Raw genomic sequence first — 22,811 nt, 5'->3', positions numbered from 1 at the left:
AATTTAGTAATCTACACATTTTCAACTTCAAAAAACATTAAAATGCAAAAACACAATATATCCTAGCTTTTCCGTGTGATTGGTGTGCCTGCTTTTCAGACAAGGCTCTATGCTGGTAACAATAAACATTCGCAGATCATCTTCAACATTGAGATGGTTACGGTATTTGCTTTTGATTGCAACCAGATTCGAAAATGCTCAAACAGACATGTCGAAGTAAAAGGCACAAGCACTTTCATGGTTTTGCATACTAGTTCTGAGTATTCAATGCACAGATAACCAACAATCACAAATAAATGTTTTGGAAAAGTGAGCTTCAGGGTATTATTGCATGATAAATCCACACGCTTTTCATGTACTGCTGGGGGCAAGACTGCATTTTTAACAGAATCTTCTTCAAATGGGTTTCTTATCCAAAGGCTACCTGTTGCTGTAACTTGAGGGAAATAATGGTTAATGTTGCAGCTGATTTTGTAGGCCTTGCAAGTACGACAGGATGATGTCCTTTATCTTCAACACAGAATTAAATTTTCTCTCACGAATTCTGCCATCAGAGATTCAAACTGCCATCCTGCACACGTGAACACCAGATATTAAGCTTTTGAATGAATGCTTCGATCTTGTCGTTCATAAAAAGAAGGCTTGTATCACATCCTTGTAGACTTTTGTTGCGCTCACTGAGCCGATCAAACATATCTACGAGATAAGCAAGCATTACAAGCCACTGTGAATCTTGGAAAAGTCCAGCATAAAGAAATCATTGTTTCTCCAAAAAAATTGCTTTTCATCTCAGCTCAACCAAACGTGTCAAAACCTTCCCACGGGAAAGCCATCATATTTCAGTAAGAAACAGCAATTGATGGCCGTCCTTTGATGAATTCCACCACTTTTACAGCTTCATCAAGCACCTTGAAGATCAGCAGGCATATTCTTAGCAGCTAAAGCTTCACGACGTATTGAACAATAAGTCCAAGTAGCATTGCGTGCAACATGCTGAATTCAAGTCTCCAGACCACTTTCCAGTCATAGCTCTGGCACCATCAGTACATACACCAATACACCGCTCCCAGTCCAGCTCAGCATCTTTAACTGCCTCAGAGAAAGTGTCATGAATGCTTTCCACAGTAGCTCGACCTGAAAGTGGAGACAGATCCATTGCAAATTTATCTTACAAAAGTTAAGAGCTGTGCAGCTTCTGACACATTAGTTGATTCATCAACTTGGACAGCAAAAAAGTCCTGTTTTTCACTTTCATGTAAAGCTGTTCATAAATGTCAGCAGCCATTTCATGAATGCACCATGCAACAGAATCATTTGAAAGGGGGTGTAACAGGGCGAGGTGCCATGTACATTGATTTGTTTATTTTATTTTAGACCGGGATCCCTCTCCACCCCTGTGTTATTTTGTATTATTATTATTATTATTATTATTATTATTATTATTATTATTATCGTGTTGTATTTAAATTTAGTGAATATGTTTTTGTTTTTCCTTGTGGTAATGTGTGGCTGTCGGCTAGTGCGTTGTTAATCTAGCCGGCAGTCGCACATAATTAATAAACCCGTGCAGATTGTGGCCGAGGGGTAATAGGATGATTACTAATTAGTTAAACCCCTCGTCCATGATATAAAAAGGCTCCAGCCCTCCAGCTCGGGGTGGGGGTGTTAGAGAGGAGAGATCGAGCAGAGAGACGGAGAGCGAAAAACATTTATTTAAAAACTAAACTAATCAAGGATAGCGTCAGTGAAGGCGATTGCCCAGCCTGACCGGTTGTAGTGTTCGTGATTTGTTTTTGTTTACCTGTTTTATTTTTGGCTCTGTGAGCACAGTTTCTTTTTGTTTAAACTTTTGATTTATTTTTGCTGAATAAAAACGGCACAGCCTTTAACTGCAGTACTTGCCTGGTGTCAGTTTTCCTTCCTGCTTCTGGCCTGACGTCAGACCACTCGTCCAGCCTGTCACACGTGGTGTCCAGCGTGGGATCACCAGCGCCTCCTGGACTCAGGCAGAAGTGGGGTACTGCAGTTTTTTTCGTTTTTTATTATTGTGTGTGGAGAAAGGAAGGTGAGGAAGGAAGATCAGAGGAAGAAGAGGAAGGATGGGAGGAATGAGGAAGAGCTGCCAGAAGCAGCAGCAGGAGAGAGGTGTGAGGAGATAGTGGTCACGGGACCCCACCCAGCTGGGACCCCCATACTGGGACACAGAACAGGAGCAGTGGAGAGCTGAAGGGGCTTCCCTGTGTGTCATCTGCAGGGAGTTTGGGCATGGCCAGGAGGACTGCCTTTATGAAGACCCCTGCTTCTGGAAGGCCTACTCAATGGGGAGGGTGTCCTGTGCGTCTGGGTGGTTTTGGCTGCTGGAGCAGCAGACCCCATCACCTCCACAGGCCAAAGGAGACAAGGGGAAGGAGTCGGTGCGTCCACAGCCCAAGAGGGAGGAGACTGAGCATCCACAGCCCAAGAGGGAGGAGTCGGTGCGTCCACAGCGCAAAAGGGAGGAGGCCGAGCGTCCACAGCCTAAGAGGGAGGAGCTGGTGCGTCCACAGCCCAAGAGGGGGGAGGCCGAACGTCCACAGCCCAAGAGGGAAGAGCCAGTGCGTCCACAGCCCAAAAGGGGGGAGACCGAATGTCTACAGCCCACGTCTCCACCAGCAGAGGGAGAGTTCCTGCTGGTTCCGCCTCCATCTCCGTGGGAGGACTGTGTGTCGCTCCCATCTCCGCCAGCAGAGGGAGAGTTCCTGCTGGTTCCACCTCCACCACCGTGGGAGGCCTGCGTGTCGCTTCCACCTCCGCCAGCAGAGGAAGAGTTCCTGCTGGTTCCACCTCCACCGCCTTGGGAGGACTGTGTGTCGCTCCAACCTCCGCCAGCAGAGGGAGAGTTCCTGCTGGTTCCACCTCCACCGCCCTGGGAGGACTGTGTGTCGCTCCCACCTCCACCAGCAGAGGGTGAGTTCCTGCTGGTTCCGCCTCCACCTCCGTGGGAGGACTGCGTGTCGCTCCCACCACCACCAGCAGAGGGAGCATGCCTGCTGGTTTCACCGCTGCAGCCAGAAGGGGAGTAGCCCCTGCCGCCTTCGCAGCCAAAAGGGGAGGAGCCCCTGCCGCCTTCGCAGCCAAAAGGGGAGGAGCCCCTGCCGCCTTTGCAGCCAGAAGGGGGGAGCCCCTGCCGTCTTCGCAGCCAGAAGGGGAGGAGCCCCTGCCGCCTTCGCCAGGAGCAGAGCATCAGGAGCTGCTTCTGCCTCCACCATCACCACCTGAGGGAGAGGAGCAGGAGCTGCCTCTGCCTTCACCACCACCACCTGAGGGAGAGCAGGAGCTGCCTCTGCCTCCACCACCACCACCTGAGGGAGAGCAGCAGAAGCTGCCTCTGTCTCCACCACCACCCACTGAGGGAGAGGAGCAGGCGCTGCCTCTGCCTTCACCACCACCACCTGAGGGAGAGCAGGAGCTGCCTCTGCCTCCACCACCACCACCTGAGGGAGAGCAGCAGAAGCTGCCTCTGTCTCCACCACCACTCACTGAGGGAGAGCAGCAGGAGCTGCCTCTCTCTTCACGACAGGATGGACAGGAGGCTGGCGGTCCGCAGCCGCCCTTGCATAGGCTGCTGAGCAGAGCAAGGGGGGAAAACCGCTGGGTCGCAGCGGCTGAGAAGAGGGCCAACCCTAGCACCGTCGCTGGTACTGGCTCCCCTTCTGCAGTCGCCTCCTGAGGGTCCGCTGCCGCCGTCACTCCTGAGGGACCGCTGCCGCCCTGTCGTGCATCGCCCGGGGACGCCAGTTCACCATCGCCCGGGGATGTCAGCCTCGCACCGCCCAGGGATGCCACGTCTGCTCCACTCAGGGATGCCACGCCTGGATCGCCTGGGGCTGCCTGTTGCTCCGCATAGCCTGGGGCTGCCTGTTGCTCTGCACAGGGTACAGGGTACGAGGGAGAAGTGGAGCTCCGGCTGCCGCCTCCATGGCCAGGGGCTCCCCTCCCGAGTTCGCCTCCCGAGGGTCCGCTGCTGCTGCCGTCGCCTCCCGAGGGTCCACTGCTGCTGCCATCGCCTGGGGTCGTCGAGGATCCTGCTTCGCCTGGGGTCGTCGAGGGTCCTGCTTCGCCTGGGGTCGTCGGGCGCTCTGCTTCGCCTGGGGTCGCCGGGGATCCTGCTTCGCCTGGGGTCGATACACTGTGGCCGGAGCCCCATGAAGGGGAGCTGCCGGCCAAGAAAAAAAGGGGGGGAGGTCAGGAGACCAGCTCCTTCAGCCGCATTTTCGCGGCAGGAAACACTGTGGCCAGAGCCCCACGGAGGGGAGCTGCCGGCCACGAAGAAGGGGGGGGAGGTTAGGAGACCAGCTCCCCCCGCAGCAGTTTCGCTGCCGGAAATTGGGTGGCCGGAGCTCCACGGAGGGGAACTGCCGGCCATGAAGAAGGGGGAGGAGATCAGGAGACCAGCTCCCCCAGCCGCACTTTCGCGGCAGGATAGTGTGTGGCAGGAGCCCCAGAAGAGGGAGCTGCCAGCCATGAAGAATTGGGGGGTGCCGGACCTCCCACCGTGGCCACCCCCATGGACACTGTGCTTCCCCCTCTTCCGGGACTTTGAGACTGAGGGGGGAGGTGGTTGTTGGGGCCAAGTGTGCGTTGCACAAGGGGGGGGATATGTAACAGGGCGAGGTGCCCTGTACATTGATTTGTTTATTTTATTTTAGAACGGGGTCCCCCTCCGCCCCTGTGTTATTTTGTATTATTATTATTATTATTATTATTATCGTGTTGTATTTAACTTATGTTTTTGTTTTTCCTTCTGGTAATGTGTGGCTGTCGGCTAGTGCGTTGTTAACTAGCCGGCAGTCACACATAATTAATAAACCCGTGCAGATTGTGGCCGAGGGGTAATAGGATGATTACTAATTAGTTAAACCCCTCAGCCATGATATAAAAAGGCTGCAGCTCTCCAGCTCGGGGTGGGGGTGTTAGAGAGGAGAGAGCGAGCAGAGAGACGGAGAGCGAGAGAAATTTATTTAAAAACTAAACTAATCAAGGATAGCGTCAGTGAAGGCGATTGCCCAGCCTGACCGGTTGTAGTGTTCGTGATTTGTTTTTGTTTACCTGTTTTATTTTTGGCTCTGTGAGCACAGTTTCTTTTTGTTTGAACTTTTGATTTATTTTTGCTGAATAAAAACGGCACAGCCTTTGACTGCAGTACTTGCCTGGTGTCAGTTTTCCTTGCTGCTTCTGGCCTGACGTCAGACCACTCGTCCAGCCTGTCACAGGGGGTATATAACTTTTAATTTACTTGCGGAATCAGGTCCCCGCATAATGGTTGCCATTTCAGCTGCACATGGCGCTATAGTGATTCAGCAATGGTGTGGGGCTTACCACTTTTTGCTTTCCTTAAAACCACCACGTCGGACTCACAGAGAGATTTAGTAGTCACACTGTTTGCTTGAAAACTGACATCCTGTTGTTTTTTCAGATTCGCTAACTTCCTCTGGAAAAAATCAATTGGTTTGTCCTTCAGGAAAGGGATGCTTGGTTTCTAAATTACGGCACATATTGGATGCTTCATACTTTCATGATCAAGTATTTCACCACAAAGAACACACTACTGTTGCGGGTTAGTCACTGATCCAAACATGTGTAAGCCTCATCTCAATATATTTTTTGTCCTATGTCCTACTTTTTGCTTTTACTTCCATGCTCACTGGCTGTCTTAGAAGCAGGCTTTTTCAAAAAACGATTCATATTATTACACAATGTAGTTCACCCTTCACAGTGTTGCGCGTAACCTCCAAAAACAGCGGTATATCTGTAACTAAGTAACTTCTGATTACATAAAGACACCCGTTTGTGAAAGGGTAGCGTTGCTGGCAAAGCTGGTTACCAGCAGGAAGGCGACTCAGAAACAGAGAGCTGCAGTTAAGCCTGGAGGCGCATGGTTTATTAACACACAAAAACACAGGAACAAAGAAACAGGATACAAGGACCAAAATAAAGCAGTTAAACAAAACAAAACCATACTGTCAAATAATTGACAATCCTCAAACTCCTCCTGTTCAGGCTGGGCATTCACCTTCACTGAACCATCCTTCCAGAACAAAGGATTCAGCTCCCTTTTATGTCATGTGGCTGCGACTTGATTGATCAATTATTCAATCAAGACCCAGCCACATTCCACACGTGTATTTTGCAGGTATGGAATTAACCCCATCCCTGCCAAACTTAAATACAAAATACACTATTTACCAGTGTATGGCTTCCACCATGTCACACTGTCCAATTGTGAAGGATGCAAGAGGTGGCTTTTAAATATCTGACTGCAGGAATGTAGGAAAAACAAGTAGGAAAAACAAGTGCTGTGAATATATTATACAAAATCAATTAATTTATAAATAGCAAATCATACTTTTGTGTATGTCCGGCTACAGAATACGTTGCAGACTGCAGATCGAAACTGGTACTGCCCCAGTTTGATATTGGAACCAGATGAGAGTTGAGTTGTACATACTGGTTTCATGGTGCAGAAAATGATGGAATAATTTATTTTAAACTGCAGAAAAGTGTATAAGGGGGTACATTCAATTTCAATAGATGACCAGGACATAAAAAGTACCAGCATAAGTGCCTTTTCACCTGGACAGATATCCTTGACCCACCTAATGTTCAAGTTTAATCACAAAACTTGAAACCTTGTTTCTTTTTTCAGGTCAAAAAGTCCCCTGGGTCGACATTGTCTATACCTTTTAGGATTTTGAATTCTTGTATCAGATCACAGCGTAGTCTTCTTTGTTCAAGACTGAATAGATTCAATTCTTTTAGCCTGTCTGCATATGACATGCCTTTTAAACCCGGGATAATTCTGGTCGCTCTTCTTTGCACTCTTTCTAGAGCAGCAATATCCTTTTTGTAACGAGGTGACCAGAACTGAACACAATATTCTAGATGAGGTCTTACTAATGCATTGTAAAGTTTTAACATTACTTCCCTTGATTTAAATTCAACAGTTCTCACAATATACATATATATATATTTTTTATAGCTTCCCCACACTGTCTAGATGAAGACATTTCTGAGTCAACATAAACTCCTAGGTCTTTTTCATAGATTCCTTCTTCAATTTCAGTATCTCCCATATGATATTTATAATGCACATTTTTATTGCCTGCGTGCAGTACTTTACACTTTTCTCTATTAATGTCATTTGCCATGTGTCTGCCCAGTTCTGAATGCTGTCTAGATCATGTTGAATGACCTTTGCTGCTGCAACAGTGTTTGCCACTCCTCCTATTTCTGTGTTGTCTGCAAATTATACCAGAATCTAAATCATACCAGACCTTCCAGGGGTTGCCCTCGGGCAGTCCACTATTGTCAGGTCTTATTGCTTTCATAAAATACAGTTAAAATAAATTATACACATAAAAAAAGGAAAAAAAAAGTAGGATAGAATAGGCTACATTTAACAATCGGCAGTCATAATTTTACGTTGCCTTTTTTTTCACCTGGTAACAATTTCTCTTAAGTCTAAGGCACCATTGACGTTAGATATACATCACAAATTCTTTATGGTGCTTTCCACTTATTCTCCTATTTCATAACATCATCAAGACACTGCTTTTCTCATAATGCAAAATATATTTGCTATATGAAGAGTATTCATTAGAATCACTATTGATTCTATGTTAACAAGTTTCCCATTGGATTAAATCATAAGTACCAGCATGTTGATGGAACCCTGGTCTATCCCCGAAGGTTCAGACACATCATTGCTTAATATCACTTACTGGCCAAGTTATTATTTTTGTTTTTGGCTAGTTATGTAGGTTGCGAAGTGCAGCAGAAAATCTCACCTGTGGTTGTACTGGCTGGCCAGTGAAGAGAGCCTTGTAGGCAGAGGCAGCTACAGACAGTGCTCCTTTCACCAGCCCCCCTGCTATACCTCCATGGTGCCTGGAAACCCAGAAAAGATGCTTCAATTGAACACAAGATTACATATGATCGTATGATATTTATGTACAGGCGCGCCTGGGACTACCAAAAATTGGGTCCGGACTACCAAACTGTAACATTGTAAAGCCTGCGGGACTACAGGCAGCTTTTTTTTCTTAAGCAGTTAATTCAAATATCTTTTTTTTTTATTTATTTTTTTTATAAATTTAGTCGTTGCCAATTATTTTTATTGTTTTCCTCCCAATTTGGAATCGCCAATTATTTTATTATGCTCAGCTCACCGCTACCACCCCTGCGCTGACTCGGGAGGGCGAAGACGAACACACACTGTCCTCCGAAGTGTGTGCCGTCAGCCGACCGCTTTTTTTCACACTGCGGACTCACCATGCAGCCACCCAAGAGCTACAGCGTCGGAGGACAACGCAGCTCTCGGGCAACTTACAGGCAAGCCCGCAGGCGCCCCGGCCAGACTACAGGGGTCGCTGGTGCGCGGTGAGCAGAGGACCCCCTGGCCGACCTAACCCTCCCTCCCCCCGGGCGACGCTTGGCCAATTGAGCGCCGCCCCCCTCGGAGCACCCGTCCTCGGTCGGCAAAGGAATAACCTGGACTCGAAATCGCGACGTCCAGACTATAGGACGCATTCGGCACTCTACGCAAGTGCTTTTACAGGATGCGCCACTCGGGAGCCCTCAAATATCTTTTATAGAAGATCTTCGGTTACTTTGTACAGACAGACTGATAAACCAGCTCAGTTTACTTCCCGTTTAGTACACGTCTACTCAGTTGAACCAGTAGCTATAGTAACCAGCGAATCCAATCGTGATTGGTTCATGCCTTAAGATTCATGACATTCCTTTTTTTAATTGCGCAAGATCAGTGACATGACAGATAAACCAATCAGAGCAGGGAATTTGCTTTATACTTTACCAGAATGGCACCAGCGGTATATAGTGATTACAAGTATACAGTAGGTTACTATATTTTACTGGAGTTATGCCTGTGATAATATACATGTATATAAAACAAATGAATAAACAGGAGAGAACACCGTACCCTCAGTGGCTGTCACAGTGTTACCGAGGTGCAGGGACACTGCAGCTCGAGCACAGTAGAAAGTTAATAAAGATATGTTATTTTATTTTTTTATTTCCAACTGAACAATTAGCTAACGTTGTTGTGAGGGAGCCCCCTCACATGGTAATGTCTTTATAAAGTGTGCAATGCATTTGTACTATTTTAAATGTATACCCTGACGTTATTGTTGTTTTTATTAAGTCAGCAGAAAGCCGTGCTCATGTTTATATTCTGTGTAGACGTTTAGGCCACCAAGTTTATTTGTACAGTACTACTGTATATTGATTATAATAATAATAAGTTTTGAAGACATATTGAACACTTGCAGAGTTTAGTTACTGATAATGTGCAGTGGATACTGTGAGTGTGAGTGCACAGGGTATTTGCTTTATAGATATTTGTATGAATATTTCAAAATATAAAAGTAAACGGTATGAAATTGTTTAGCTAATGAAGACTGGTAAAAGGTGGGGCTGGGTTCTATAAATGGCACAGGTGAGGAAAAATAAAAACAACACTACTACTACAAGTGCATAATAATTCCCACAGTGCATTTAGGACCCAGAACATGATTGTTTTCATTTGTTACACAGTGAATATTTTAAAACTAATGATGAGATATTGGTTGGATCAGAAACCCAGACTGTGAGTGAGGCGGTGGGGGGGGGGGGGGGGGGGGGGGGGGGGGGGGGGGGGGGGGGGGGGGCATCCACTTATTTAGGGTGGGCTCATTTTGGAAAAGACAAATCAATTAGCTTGTATTCTCTATTTTACTTCACTGTGATGACAGTAAACAAATAAATAAATAAATTAATTAATCATATGACAGCGCAATATTATGAACTATCCACACAGCATGAATTAGCACAGCTCTTTCCGGATTTTTTTTTCTTTTAAAATAGGGGTGGGCAACGATATGAAAATTGTACATCAATATCATGCACGTATTTCGATACTGATCATATCAAAGTCTTCCAAAAACACAGAAAAATATAACACAATTGCAATATGAAACGTATATAAACGTTAACAGATATTTACATATGAAAAGCAGTAACAACTTACTTTAACTTCATGGTGCTTTGCTTCACAATATCCATCCACCTCAAAAACGAAATATTTCTATACTTCACTGCGCAGACTTTGGAGTTGTTTATTTTTTTGTTAATCCAGAAGTAATTGAATCTTCATCGTGACTCATGACACCTCTAAAGTGTATGTAATGCAGAATTTTGCATTATTTTGAGATGTGTTTCTCATTTATAATACCGAAAGTTCCCATTTTAAAAATACATGAATAATAGCTTAAGAAATCACACGGACAAATGCAATGAACCACTGACGCAAGCGCATATCTCGTTATCTCGCATATAACGTTTATATATATCAAATTATTTAAGCCGATTTTCCTGTTTTATTATGTTTTTTTTGTGTTGTTTGTTTTTAGGTGCGTATCCCTTTAAAAAAAGACGATATGTTTCTAATTAGTTGATGCGCGCACTTTTTGAAGACAGGATATATCTTCCGGTAATGGATTGGAAGGAGAGAGGAAACAGGTGAAGAAATGGGGGTAGAGCACACGGGAGAGGGTACACAGGTTGTGGATTTGTTGTTTTTCTTGATTTATAGCTGTTGATGTTTGAAATACATTTGCTAATCGGGTTCTTAGAAAAAGAAAAACACCAATCAATGGAATAAAATGGTTAAATAATACTTGAATGTGTAGTGTTTGCCTACGAGACTAACAAGGTATGCATAGGGTTTGTTGTATCTTAATAGAAAATAAACTTGATTGTAATGAGTTTGTCTCTGCCAGCGTAAGTGCTTTTTTTTTCCTCACGATTTTGATTTTTTTTTTTTTTTTTAATAATTTAGTCGTTGCCAATTAGTTTTTATTATTTTCTCCCCAATTTGAAATGCCCAATTATTTCTAGGCTCAGCTCACCGCTACCACTCCTGCGCTGACTCGGGAGGGGCGAAGATGAACACACGCTGTTCTCTGAAGCGTGTGCCGTCAGCCGCCCGCTTCTTTACACTCTGCCGTGCAGCCGCCTCAGAGCTACAGCGTCGGAGGACAACGCAGCTCTGGGCAGCTTACAGGCAAGCCCGGAGGCGCCCGGCCAGACTACAGGGGTCGCTGGTTCGCGGTGAGCCGAGGACACCCTGGCCGACCTAACCCTCCCCCCCCCCCCCGGGCGACGCTCGGCCAATTGAGTGCCGCCCCCTGGGAGCTCCCGTCCACGGTGGGCTGTGGAATAGCCTGGACTCGAACTTAAGACGTCCAGGCTATAGAGCGCATCCTGCACTCTAGCGAGTGCTTTTACTGGATGCACCACTCGGGAGCCACGATATTGCTATTTTGAAAAATATTAATGATATAGAACAATCTCGATATTTTGACGATATCGATATTGTTCGATATCGTTAATAATGTCCACCCCTATTTTAAATTATTATTATTACTGCATTAGCAACGACGTGGTGTCTGAGCAACATTACTTGAAACGAATACAATCATACAGTGAGCAGGCCCTCTACAGAGATTGCAATAAACAGATTCCCACACACACCAAATTACTGTAAAGTAATGAATGTACATAATGCTATCTTTCATTCAACTGACTATTCATATACTGAATATAAAAAGCATACGCTCTTGTAAACAATCCGACAAGGAGATCCTACGAAGGAGTTGAAGACATTTTTTAATTATTATTATGATTGTGCTTTACTTTAATTTGATTAATGATTTCTCATAGATTTTTTATAGAAATTTAGAATCTGAAACAGGGGGGGCACTGAATCTAAAATGGTGAAAAAAAAAAACATGTTTTATTGGTGGCCCTCAGAAGAGATGTCGGATTTCTTTTCTAAACCTCACAATTGTATCTGTCTACATTTTTTGAATGGTGCATAGCATTAAATGGAAATGTTAATCTACTGAAAAATGTGGGCTACCAAGATTTGTGGTGGGCTACCCATCGGTCTACCACACATAATAGTGGTTTGTCCACCCCTGATGTAGCTATAATAATAAATGTTAATCATAATAATAACAAAAATAATTAGGCAGTCGTTTTATATACAATAATGTTTTCGGTTCATCGCTGAATAAAACCGTGTTTGGGTTCGTGGTCGTTAAGCCTGTTGCTAAGCAAATGAAGCATTGACGCAAATGACACATATTAAGTAGTGCACAAAACTGATGATTGGTCAGTTGCAATGTCTTTGCATACTGCCCGCTTTCTGAAAGCTGTTTTCTTTATACAGAAAGAGAGTAGTGAATGAATGACATTATTTAAAACATGTTGCCAAAACCCACGTTTATCGGTTTAAAAAAACAAAACACAAATCTTCTAAATAGGTCTTCAGGGGTGTTTTGTTTCGGTTATTATCAGTTAAATCCGAAAACTTCAAGCCCTATGTATGCTTTACCATAATCCTCTGGGCTTTACAATGCCTATCTATACCATGATTTCACTGTGCTTTATTACACTTTGGTATGCTTTTACTATAGGACACTTCTTTAAGGGAAGGGACACAATTTATACATTTTTGCAAGATCTTAGTGTTTCCCCTTCGTTATAAAAACACAGCACTGGAGTTAGTGCTTAGTGAACCTGGCCCACTGTATCTTAGTGCTTGGTGAACCTGGCCCACTGTATCTTAGTCCTGGAGTTAGTGCTTGGTGAACCTGGCCCACTGTATCTTAGTACTGGAGTTAGTGCTTAATGAACCTGGCCCACTGTATCTTAGTCCTGGAGTTAGTGCTTAGTGAACCTGGCCCACTGTATCTTAGTCCTGGAGTTAGTGCTTAATGAACCTGGCCCACTGTATCTTAGTCCTGGAGTTAGTGCTTAGTGAACCTGGCCCACTGTATCTTAGTCCTGGAGTTAGTGCTTAGTGAACCTGGCCCGCTGTATCTTAGTCCTGGAGTTAGTGCTTAGTGAACCTGGCCCGCTGTATCTTAGTCCTGGAGTTAGTGCTTAGTGAACCTGGCCCACTGTATCTTAGTGCTTGGTGAACCTGGCCCACTGTATCTTAGTCCTGGAGTTAGTGCTTGGTGAACCTGGCCCACTGTATCTTAGTACTGGAGTTAGTGCTTAATGAACCTGGCCCACTGTATCTTAGTCCTGGAGTTAGTGCTTAGTGAACCTGGCCCACTGTATCTTAGTCCTGGAGTTAGTGCTTAGTGAACCTGGCCCACTGTATCTTAGGTCTCAGACACAATGTTAGATTACCTGCGGTGGAATCAATAGAGACTGAAGTGTAATTGTTAAAAGTTCAAGTCAATATAAAAAAGAATTGCTCCCCAGATATAAAAGTGTTTCATGTTGCATTGTATTTTTTAGCTCATCAAAACAAAACATGACTGTTAGAACATGAATAATCAGCCATCTGTGCTGAAAGCAGAAGTCTCAAATTCTCAACCACAGCTACTGCTTTTCTGAAAACCACTTTGCTTTATATCATGTGTTTTTCCTGCCGTGATACTGAACACAACACGTTTTTTAAATGGTGACGATTATGGTGGTATGCTGATGCTTCTTGCTTTGGGCAATCTGGAATGGGGAGTAGAATAATAAGAAAAAGGGTAGTACCTGTTATCTTGATTACACTCTTGTCTTAAATTCATAACTCCAGAGGGTTCCACTGACTGATGTTGCACAGACCTGGACACTAGAACAGAAAGTATTAACAAATTAGCATCTCACTTTAGACCTTTAAAGTAAGATGATGACCCACTTTAAAAGCTACAGTGTCCCAAAACCACAATCAACTTCGTACATAAAATAACACTTCCATAGTACATTTCCATAGTTTACTGTTATTATGTCCACTAAAAAAACAGACCTGGTTAGCTTACCAGATTGTCTGCATTCTCTTATAGTAGTTTCAGCAGTTACAATAGGGTGCTGATGCTGAAATTTGCATATTTCCTGATTACTCATTGTTCTCTATTCATTGCTTTCATATATATATATATATATATATATATATATATATATATATATATATATATATATATATATATACACACACACACACACACATACTGTATAGCCAGAATCTGTTCTTAGTTTCTACCCACAGACTGCTAACTTCTAGCTTAGAAAATCTTACTTTCTTGTAGAATATTTGAATAAGTGAACATATTTTTGATAATCATTGTGATAGAATAGCAGCTACTTTGTAACAGTTAGTAAGGCTCTTCGTTTTCATTTTTTATTTTTTGTCACGTGATGTCCCTTTAAGAACATAAGAAAGTTTACAAATGAGAGGAGGCCATTCGGCCCATCTTGCTCGTTTGGTTGTTAGTAGATTATTGATCCCAGAATCTCATCAAGCAGCTTCTTGAAGGATCCCAGGATATCAGCTTCAACAAAATTACTGGGGAGTTGGTTCCAAACCCTCACAATTCTCTGTGTAAAAAAAGTGCCTATCTAATCTCCATTTGTGACCCCTGGTCCTTGTTTCTTTTTTCAGGTCGAAAAAGTCCCCTAGGTCAACATTGTCAATACCTTTTAGAATTTTGAATGCTTGAATCAGATCACTGCATGGTCTTCTTTGTTCAAGACTGAATAGATTCAATTCTTTTAGTCTGTCTGCATACGACATGCCTTTTAAATCCGGGATAATTCTGGTCGCTCTTCTTTGCACTCTTTCTAGAGCAGCAATATCCTTTTTGTAACAAGGTGACCAGAACTGAACACAATATTCTAAGTCAGGTCTTACTAATGCATTGTAAAGTTTTAACATTACTTCCCTTGATTTAAATTCAACAATTCTCACAATATATCCAAGCATCTTGTTGGCCTTTTTCATAGCTTCCCCGCACTGTCTAGATGAAGACATTTCTGAGTCAACATAAACTCCTAGGTCTTTTTCATAGATTCCTTCTTCAATTTCAGTATCTCCCATATGATATTTATAATGCACATTTTTATTGCCTGTGTGCAGTACTTTACACTTTTCTCTATTAAATGTCATTTGCCATGTGTCTGCCCAGTTCTGAATGCTGTCTAGATCATTTTGAATGACCTTTGCTGCTGCAAGTGTTTGCCACTCCTCCTATCTTTGTGTCGTCTGCAAATGTAACAAGTTTGCTTATTATACCAGAATCTAAATCATTAATGTAGATTAGGAATAGCAGAGGACCTAATACTGATCCCTGTGGTACACCACAGGTTACCTCGCTCTATTTTGAGGTTTCTCCTCTATCAGTACTTTCTGTTTTCTACATGTTAACCACTCCCTAATCCATGTGCATGCACTTCATTGAATCCCTACTGCGTTCAATTTGAGAATTAATCTTTTATGCGGGACTCTGTCAAAAGCTCTCTGGAAACCTAAAAAAACCATCTCATATGCTTTGCAATTATCCATTGTCGATGTTGCAACCTCAAAAAAAAAAAAAAAAAGGCAGCTACTTATTTTTAATTCAAACCAAACACAAAAAGTGAATTCAGTTAAATTGCTTTTCCTGGATTTACAATCTTAATGACTTGTTGCAAAAATGTTATAAACTGTTTTGCAAATAGTTTCCTCTTAATTATGATTGAATTAAATTAATTATGATTGAATTAAATACAATTTAAATCGCTGTTTGCGTTCAGTTTGAATTAAAAAATAAGGAGCTGCCTTTTTTTAACATTATTAATGAAACAGAATTATCGTGCAGACCCCAATACAATTAGTCCAGCTGATTTCTGCTGAAGTCATAAAATCATCTAACAGTTTGAAAATATCGTCTGACTTTGTTGTTGTCTTGAACTCCTTGCAAAACAGTCTTCCTTTATTCCCTTATTCTACACATACCGAACAGTAGGCGAGTAAATGGGACATTTTAGAAATGTCTGTGGATTCATGGAGTTGTATAGCAAAATCGTTGTCACGCATTTTTGCCAGTTCCTTGGCCTTCTGCTCTCCAAACATTTCCTTTACAATTTCAATGGCACATGTCTTTATCAACTCCTCAGCAATCGTATGCAATTTCTTTGCTTTAGGAATTTTCTGCGCCACTATGTACGATGACACTACAAGTTTTTATCCTCGGTAGTTGTGGATTTCATTACGGCTTTAGTACCAAGTAGTTCCTTAGCTTTTCGCTCAAAACATGAATGTTGCTTGTTTTTATATATTTCATGCTTGGTAATTAAATGTCTCTAATTTGGAGGGTGTCAAACAAATATTCATTGGACAATGAAATTACATACTGCGGTTGAGGTATATCTCCACTTCCAGTACAAATCAAACCGAAATTCAAGTAGCTGTCTTCGGACTTCCTTAATTGTGCAGGGTTAATAACAGCTTTATGTTTTTTACTCACAGCACCACCTCCTTGCTGTTTTTCAGCCCTTATGGTTGAACTTGTTGAAGGAAGTTCTGTATCATCATTCTGTGGGTTTTGTTGTTTTGATGCTGATGGTCGAATAACAAATATATCCATATCTGGTATTTATTGTGTGTGTTTCCAACAATTTTTCCTCTGCTTTGTAAACTGCCATGCTCCTGCTGAAATAGCTCTATTACACCATACATAACCCGAGAACTTGTTACATAAACTGAGATTTTGTTAATTTCTGCACATGCATATGACATGCTGAAGCTAACAGGTTTCAGCATATCATAAGCATGTAGGGAAAATAACGCATTCTCTGGTTTATTTTTGGAGGACCCCTTTAAACCTCCTCAAGGTCCCCTAAGGAGCCGCAGACCCCCTGTTGAGAAGCCCTGTTCTATAACACATGGTAATTACACCACAAGACACCGCAAGGGTTTCGAGCACATCTATTATAAGAGGTTACGCTTCCTATTTATATGCAGATGCTCTCCATCTAAAGAAGCATGTCTCAGAAGTTCACCTTTCTATTCCACTTTTACTGTAAAAATAACTAATATATGTAAACACATAAGGATATGGACAGATATAAAAGAAACTAGGCTAATGTCATCTCCATAAACTGAGATTCTTCAAATTCCCTTGAGAGCATACATGATATTTGTCCTGGAGGAACCAACCCGCCAAACTCATTTTACCAGTTAACTATTCTGATTCAACTAGTGCATTAAAGAAGTGAAAACATAATATTTATTTTTATATCTGTTTATTCATATTTCTTGTGTTATTAAATCACAATTTGATGTGATTATGCACCAGGAAGCAGCAGTAGCTTTTCATCTATAGCATGGTATGATAGGGGCTACTGTCATGGTGTGGGTATCCGCAGAGATATTAGAGAGACAGAGTTTGCGACTGAAACGCCGGACAGGCATCCAGATTTTATTAATAATCACAAATATTGCAGCCAATTGCAGTGGTTGGTGGCCGCCACTAGAGTACCAGCAATGGTATCCCTAGCGTGGGAGAACATACAGACATGTGCACATAATTACAAAAATACAAGACAAAACACTGTACAAAAAACAAAGCTAGGAAACAAAAGGTGGCCAAGCTCGGGCCAAGTGCTACTCCCACTTAAAGACAGGTCCCGCTTCAGGAACCTTCTCCCTATATAAACTAAATAAACTTGGGAGGGATTAAAATTAGGGATGCACCGAAACTGAATCCTATATCCGCCCAGACGCACATCGATTTTAATATATCCCTCCAATGTGTGCGGTTCTTCTTTAAATAAAAAAACACGAATCCAGTATTGAACATAACTTTTGTATTTGATAACAAGAACACTTCTGATGAACTTTGTCAAGGCTCTCAGCTCCCTATTACTGGTGGTACACGCACTAAACATGTCATGCAGCTGCTGAATGCAGACATACCCCTGTATGCAACAGCACAGTCACATCATACTTTTCATGGAGTAAAGTTATGCAGTAAACCTGTATACATAGTAATGGCAAACTGTTGTAGACTTTTGTGCTTTGTTGCTTTGTCTGAGATGTGTTCTAGAGATCATACTGAGAGAGAAAAAAAAAAATAATCGGTGCACATAAATATGTTTTGTAACTTTACAACTGTCAGTGTGCAAGGCGTTGTTATTATTATTTATTATTATTATTTATTTTATGCAGACGCCCTTATCCAGGGCGACTTACAATTGTTACAAGATATCATATTATTTTTACATACAATTACCCATTTATACAGTTGGGTTTTTACTGGAGCAATCTAGGTAAAGTACCTTGCTCAAGGGTACAGCAGCAGTGTCCCTTACCAGGGATTGAACCCACAACCCTCCAGTCAAGAGTCCAGAGCCCTAACCACTACTCCACACTGCTGTTGTTGAACAATATGCTTTAGTAAATAAAATGTTATGTTACTGTAATGTGCCAATACAATTTGAACAATTTGGGAGCTGCTGTTTTATTAAAACACTTTTTAAACTATTTTGTAGCCTATTTGTTTTGTGTTACACATGGTGCATTTAAATCAATGTGGGTTTTAAAACGCAGGGATTCAGGTCACTCATCACGGTAATGTTTTCCTCAAAGCTCTCAGATAGGGTTGTCAACAGGCTCCAGAATCTCGGGACACTAAGGCAGGTCAGGTTTTATTAACTCACCTCTCTAAACTGCAATGTATTCGACATGTAAAGTGAGTGTGAATTGCTTGAACAGTTTAGTAAATGTATGTAATTGTTTAATTGTGGTGGCGATCTGGAGAGCCTCATAACAACGATTAATCGTATTGCTTGAATTTTTATATAAAAATAGTGCAACACCATTATTATAGATAACTTTGCACTCACCTGCACTCTTTCATTTAACCTTGAGACAGCAGGTAAAGTTTCTATTTGTTTAATATTTCTTGCTTCACACAGTCCAGCCCAGTCAGGGACTCAGAAAGCCAATCAGCTGTATAGATGTCTGATTGATGGAAACAATCCTTGCAGGCATGTGTGTGCTTTTGGTAACAACTAAGTAAAACAATTAAATTAATTTAGTCACAGTTCGCACAGTTCACACTGACTTTACTGAATACATTGCAGTTAAGAGAGGTGAGTTACAAAACCTGACTTTCCTTAAAGTAAGGTGACCATATAGCTCCATGTTCAACGGGACAGTTTGGGATAGTTCAGGCTTTTCAACTCACAACCCAGTGCATTCTAGTAAGTGTAGTCCTGCTTCTCTTGTTGAAAAGCCTGAACTATCCCAAACTGTCCCAGTGAACACGGAGCCATATGGTCACCTTACCTTAAAGTGTCCTGAGATTCTGGAACCTGTTGGCAACCCTACTCTCAGATCAGGTGACACAGGTTGAAACGTCATTAAAGAAAACAGTGGGTTATGGCAAAGATGCAGTCTCCTTTCTTGTAAAGGTAAAGTAAACAGTTCTGGATTTTGACGTTTCTATTGTGGGGGGAGGGGGCTAGCGTTAAATTGTGTAAGTTTCAAACTGAAATCTTATTCCCTATAACCAAAAGGCTCAAAGCTATAGACTGTGCGCATCCCTTGTTAGTAGCTGCCAGTCTGTTTTTCATTCAACAGTTTCCATCAGTTTTTCTTGACGGTTTTTGTAGAGTCGGTATTCGGTTCAGTATTTGGCCGAATCTCAAAAACCTGGATTCGGAGCATCCCTAATTAAAATCCCCTAAATGAATCCCTACCCTAAAGTTGCAGGTATCCCAGTCTACACACCCGTAGCTCACCCTGGTTAAGCACGCAGTCATGAGGGTTCACCTCCTTCACCTCCAGGCTTGAAAAACACAGAACACACCAAACACCAGAACAAACAAAGAAGAAAAAAAGGGCTTGGCGATCCAGGCCCTTTTTAAAGGCAGGTTGGGCAGCAGCGTGGAGTAGTGGTTAAGGCTCTGGACTCTTGACCGGAGGGTTGTGGGTTCAATCCCAGGGTGGGGACACTGCTGCTGTACCCTTGAGCAAGGTACTTTACCTAGATTGCTCAAGTAAAAACCCAACTGTATAAATGGGTAATTGTATGTAAAAATAATGTGTAAAAAATAATGTAATTGTATGTAAAAATAATGTGATATCTTGTAACAATTGTAAGTTGAAAGGAAGGAGGGAGAAAACAAAAAAACAGAAGGGAGACCACATCAAAACAAGGGCAACAACTCAGGTAAGACAACTGAAAACAATGCAGAATCAATATGGGTCAGAATAATGGACACAAATTCAAAGGGCATAATAATAGCAGCATGCAATAGACCGCCAAATTCAGACGCTGAGCAAAATAATCTGTTATACAATGACATTCGAAATGCGTGTAGAAAAGGAGAAGCCATACTAATGGGGGATTTCAACTTCCCCCATATAAAATGGGAAAACCCGATGGGGGGGCACGACGGACGAAATTGAAATGGTGGAAATGACAAATGACTGCTTCCTAACGCAATTTGTCAAGGCACCGATTAGAGGGTGACTTAGTCTTTTCAAATAATGAAGACAGAATAACTAAAACAGAGGTCAGAGAGCCATTGGCAAACTCAGACCACAACATGGTCTCATTTGAAATATTTTTTAAAACCCCAAAAGTAATGACTAAAGCTAAGGTTTACAATTTTAGAAAAGCAAACTATGAAGGTATGAAACGGAGACTGACAGAAGTAGATTGGAGTAAAATAGAGAAAACATCCACAGAAAAAGGACGGCTGTTTTTTAAAAATGTAGTACTAGAGGCACAAAACAATTACATCCCAAAAGTAGACAAATCTAAATCTAAAACAAAATGGCCAAAATGGTTTAATAGATCAATTAAAAAAAATATTCAGCGAAAAAGGCACTTTACAGAGCATTTAAAAGGGACCAAAAACAAAGTACACAGAAAGAGTACTTGGAACTGCAAACACAAGTCAAAAAGGAAGTTAGAAAGGCCAAGAGAGAGATAGAAATCAATATTGCTAAGGGGGCTAAAACCAATTCCAAAATGTTTTTCCAATATTATAACAGCAAGAGAACATTCAAAGAGGAGGTTAAATGTCTAAGAGACACAAATGGCAAAATCATAGATGAAGAAAAAAAAATTGCAAATATATTAAATGATTACTTCTCACAGGTTTTTACAAAGGAGGACATGGACAACATGCCCGACATGTCGACCTGTTCCTATCCAATTTTAAATAACATAACAGAGGCAGAAGTGTTAAAGGGACTAGGAGCTCTTAAAATAAACATATCACCTGGGCCAGATGAGATCTTCCCAATAGTACTCAAAGAAATGAAAGAAGTTATTTACAAACCGCTAACTAAGATCATGCAACAGTCTCTTGACACAGGGGTTGTACCGACAGACTGGAAAATAGCAAACGTAATACCGATCCACAAAAAGGGAGACAAAACCGAACCAGGTAACTACAGACCAATAAGCCTGACTTCTATTATATGTAAACTTATGGAAACTATAATAAGATCCAAAATGGAAAATTAACTATTATGTAACAATATCCTGGGAGACAGCCAGCATAGTTTTAGGAAAGGGAGATCGTGTCTAACTAACCTGCTTGACTTTTTTGAGGATTGAAAATGGATAATTGCAAAGCATACAACATGGTTTATTTAGATTTCCAGAAAGCTTTTGACAAAGTCCCGCATAAAAGATTAATTCTCAAACTGAACGCAGTAGGGATTCAAGGAAATGCATGCACATGGATTAGGGAGTGATTAACATGTAGAAAACAGAAAGTACTGATTAGAGGAGAATCCTCAAAATGGAGTGAGGTAACCAGTGGTGTACCACAGGGATCAGTTTTAGGTCCTCTGCTATTCCTAATCTACATTAATGATTTAGATTCTAGTATAGTAAGCAAAAAATTGATTTACTGTAGTAGACTTTTTACACACTCAAATGATTTGTCAGTACGACATACCTTCAATACTATTCTGAAGTGGTTGATAAACTTCATTTATAGGCATTTCTCCTACTGCATGCTCTGTCTCATCTGGAACTTGATTCTGAGAACGGTTGTCTTCTCTGAAAAACAAAACTTCTGTTAGTGTGAGATCTCAGGGCTCAGTGCAGTGCTTCCCAACCATATCTAAAGACAGCACAAAGTTGGTGTTTAGAGGTTATCCCCATATAGAAAAAAAGCGTGTCAAATGCTTTAAGTATCACTTATCACAAGCAACAAATTGTGACAAAAAGCAGAAATCATCATGGGTTCTCCAATAACCAGTGCATCTTAACATAGAAGGATTGTTAATACAACAAATACATCCATATATTTAGGAACAAATAAGGTACCTCATAAGTAGTGAAACAATTCTGGTATTACAGTTCTGTAACTGGAAATATAAAAACCAGTAAGGTAATTAACAAAGCACTTTGTTCAAATTTCCCTCAAGTTTGTGAAACAGATTACAGTGTTTAATCCTCTTTTACCAGAATAGTATCTCCATGCTTCTTACTCTTCTGTAACAGTTGAAAGAAATTAGCTGTGGGTTGAAACACTGGTAAAGAAACTGGGATGAAACCCCTACTAAAGGGAATATTTTTACGGATAATAACCATGGCGTTTCTAACCTGTAATTTTTTTTTTCTGTACATCACTGAGCCCTTTACATGAAAAGGGGGCAGGGTAAAAGCCCTGCCATTAAACGTATTATTTTGTTGTTATTTTGTATTGTGTATTTTAGAACGGGGTACCCCTCCGCCCCTGTGTAACTTATTATTTTGTGTTTTGTTTTGTTTTACTTAGTTATGTATAAATATGTGTTTTTGTTTTGGTTTGGCAGTGTGGATGGGGAAGCCTGTGGATGAGGAAGCCCCATCCACACAGAAACTCGTGTAGAACGTGGCCATCTCCTGATTTAATTAATTGGTTAATTGTTGCTAATCGGGTGTTGGTCACCAATATAAAAACCCTGTCGTTTTCCCTGTTCCGCGTGGAAG

The 22,811-nt window shown here is 41.8% G+C and overlaps 1 protein-coding gene across 4 annotated transcripts in view; it reads right to left on the bottom strand.

Annotated features, from left to right (window-relative positions):
- Positions 1–22,811, bottom strand: part of LOC117433407 (next to BRCA1 gene 1 protein) — an 83,586-nt gene that overhangs the window by 3,456 nt on the left and 57,319 nt on the right. For 3 of the 4 annotated variants that reach the window (XM_034055639.3, XM_034055640.3, XM_059006768.1), the window contains 3 exons: positions 21,790–21,893; positions 13,603–13,681; positions 7,827–7,926 (listed from right to left, as the gene is read on the bottom strand). In XM_034055639.3, the coding sequence (XP_033911530.3) occupies positions 7,827–7,926; positions 13,603–13,681; positions 21,790–21,893 (283 nt within the window). The remainder of the gene's footprint in view (positions 1–7,826; positions 7,927–13,602; positions 13,682–21,789; positions 21,894–22,811) is intronic. The other variant, XM_034055641.3, reaches the window with a different exon arrangement.

Source organism: Acipenser ruthenus, chromosome 33 (genome assembly GCF_902713425.1).
Source record: "Acipenser ruthenus chromosome 33, fAciRut3.2 maternal haplotype, whole genome shotgun sequence".
Taxonomy (NCBI): domain Eukaryota; kingdom Metazoa; phylum Chordata; class Actinopteri; order Acipenseriformes; family Acipenseridae; genus Acipenser; species Acipenser ruthenus.
Note: the sequence above shows the minus strand (reverse complement) of the source record. Positions and strands in the feature narration are given on the sequence as shown.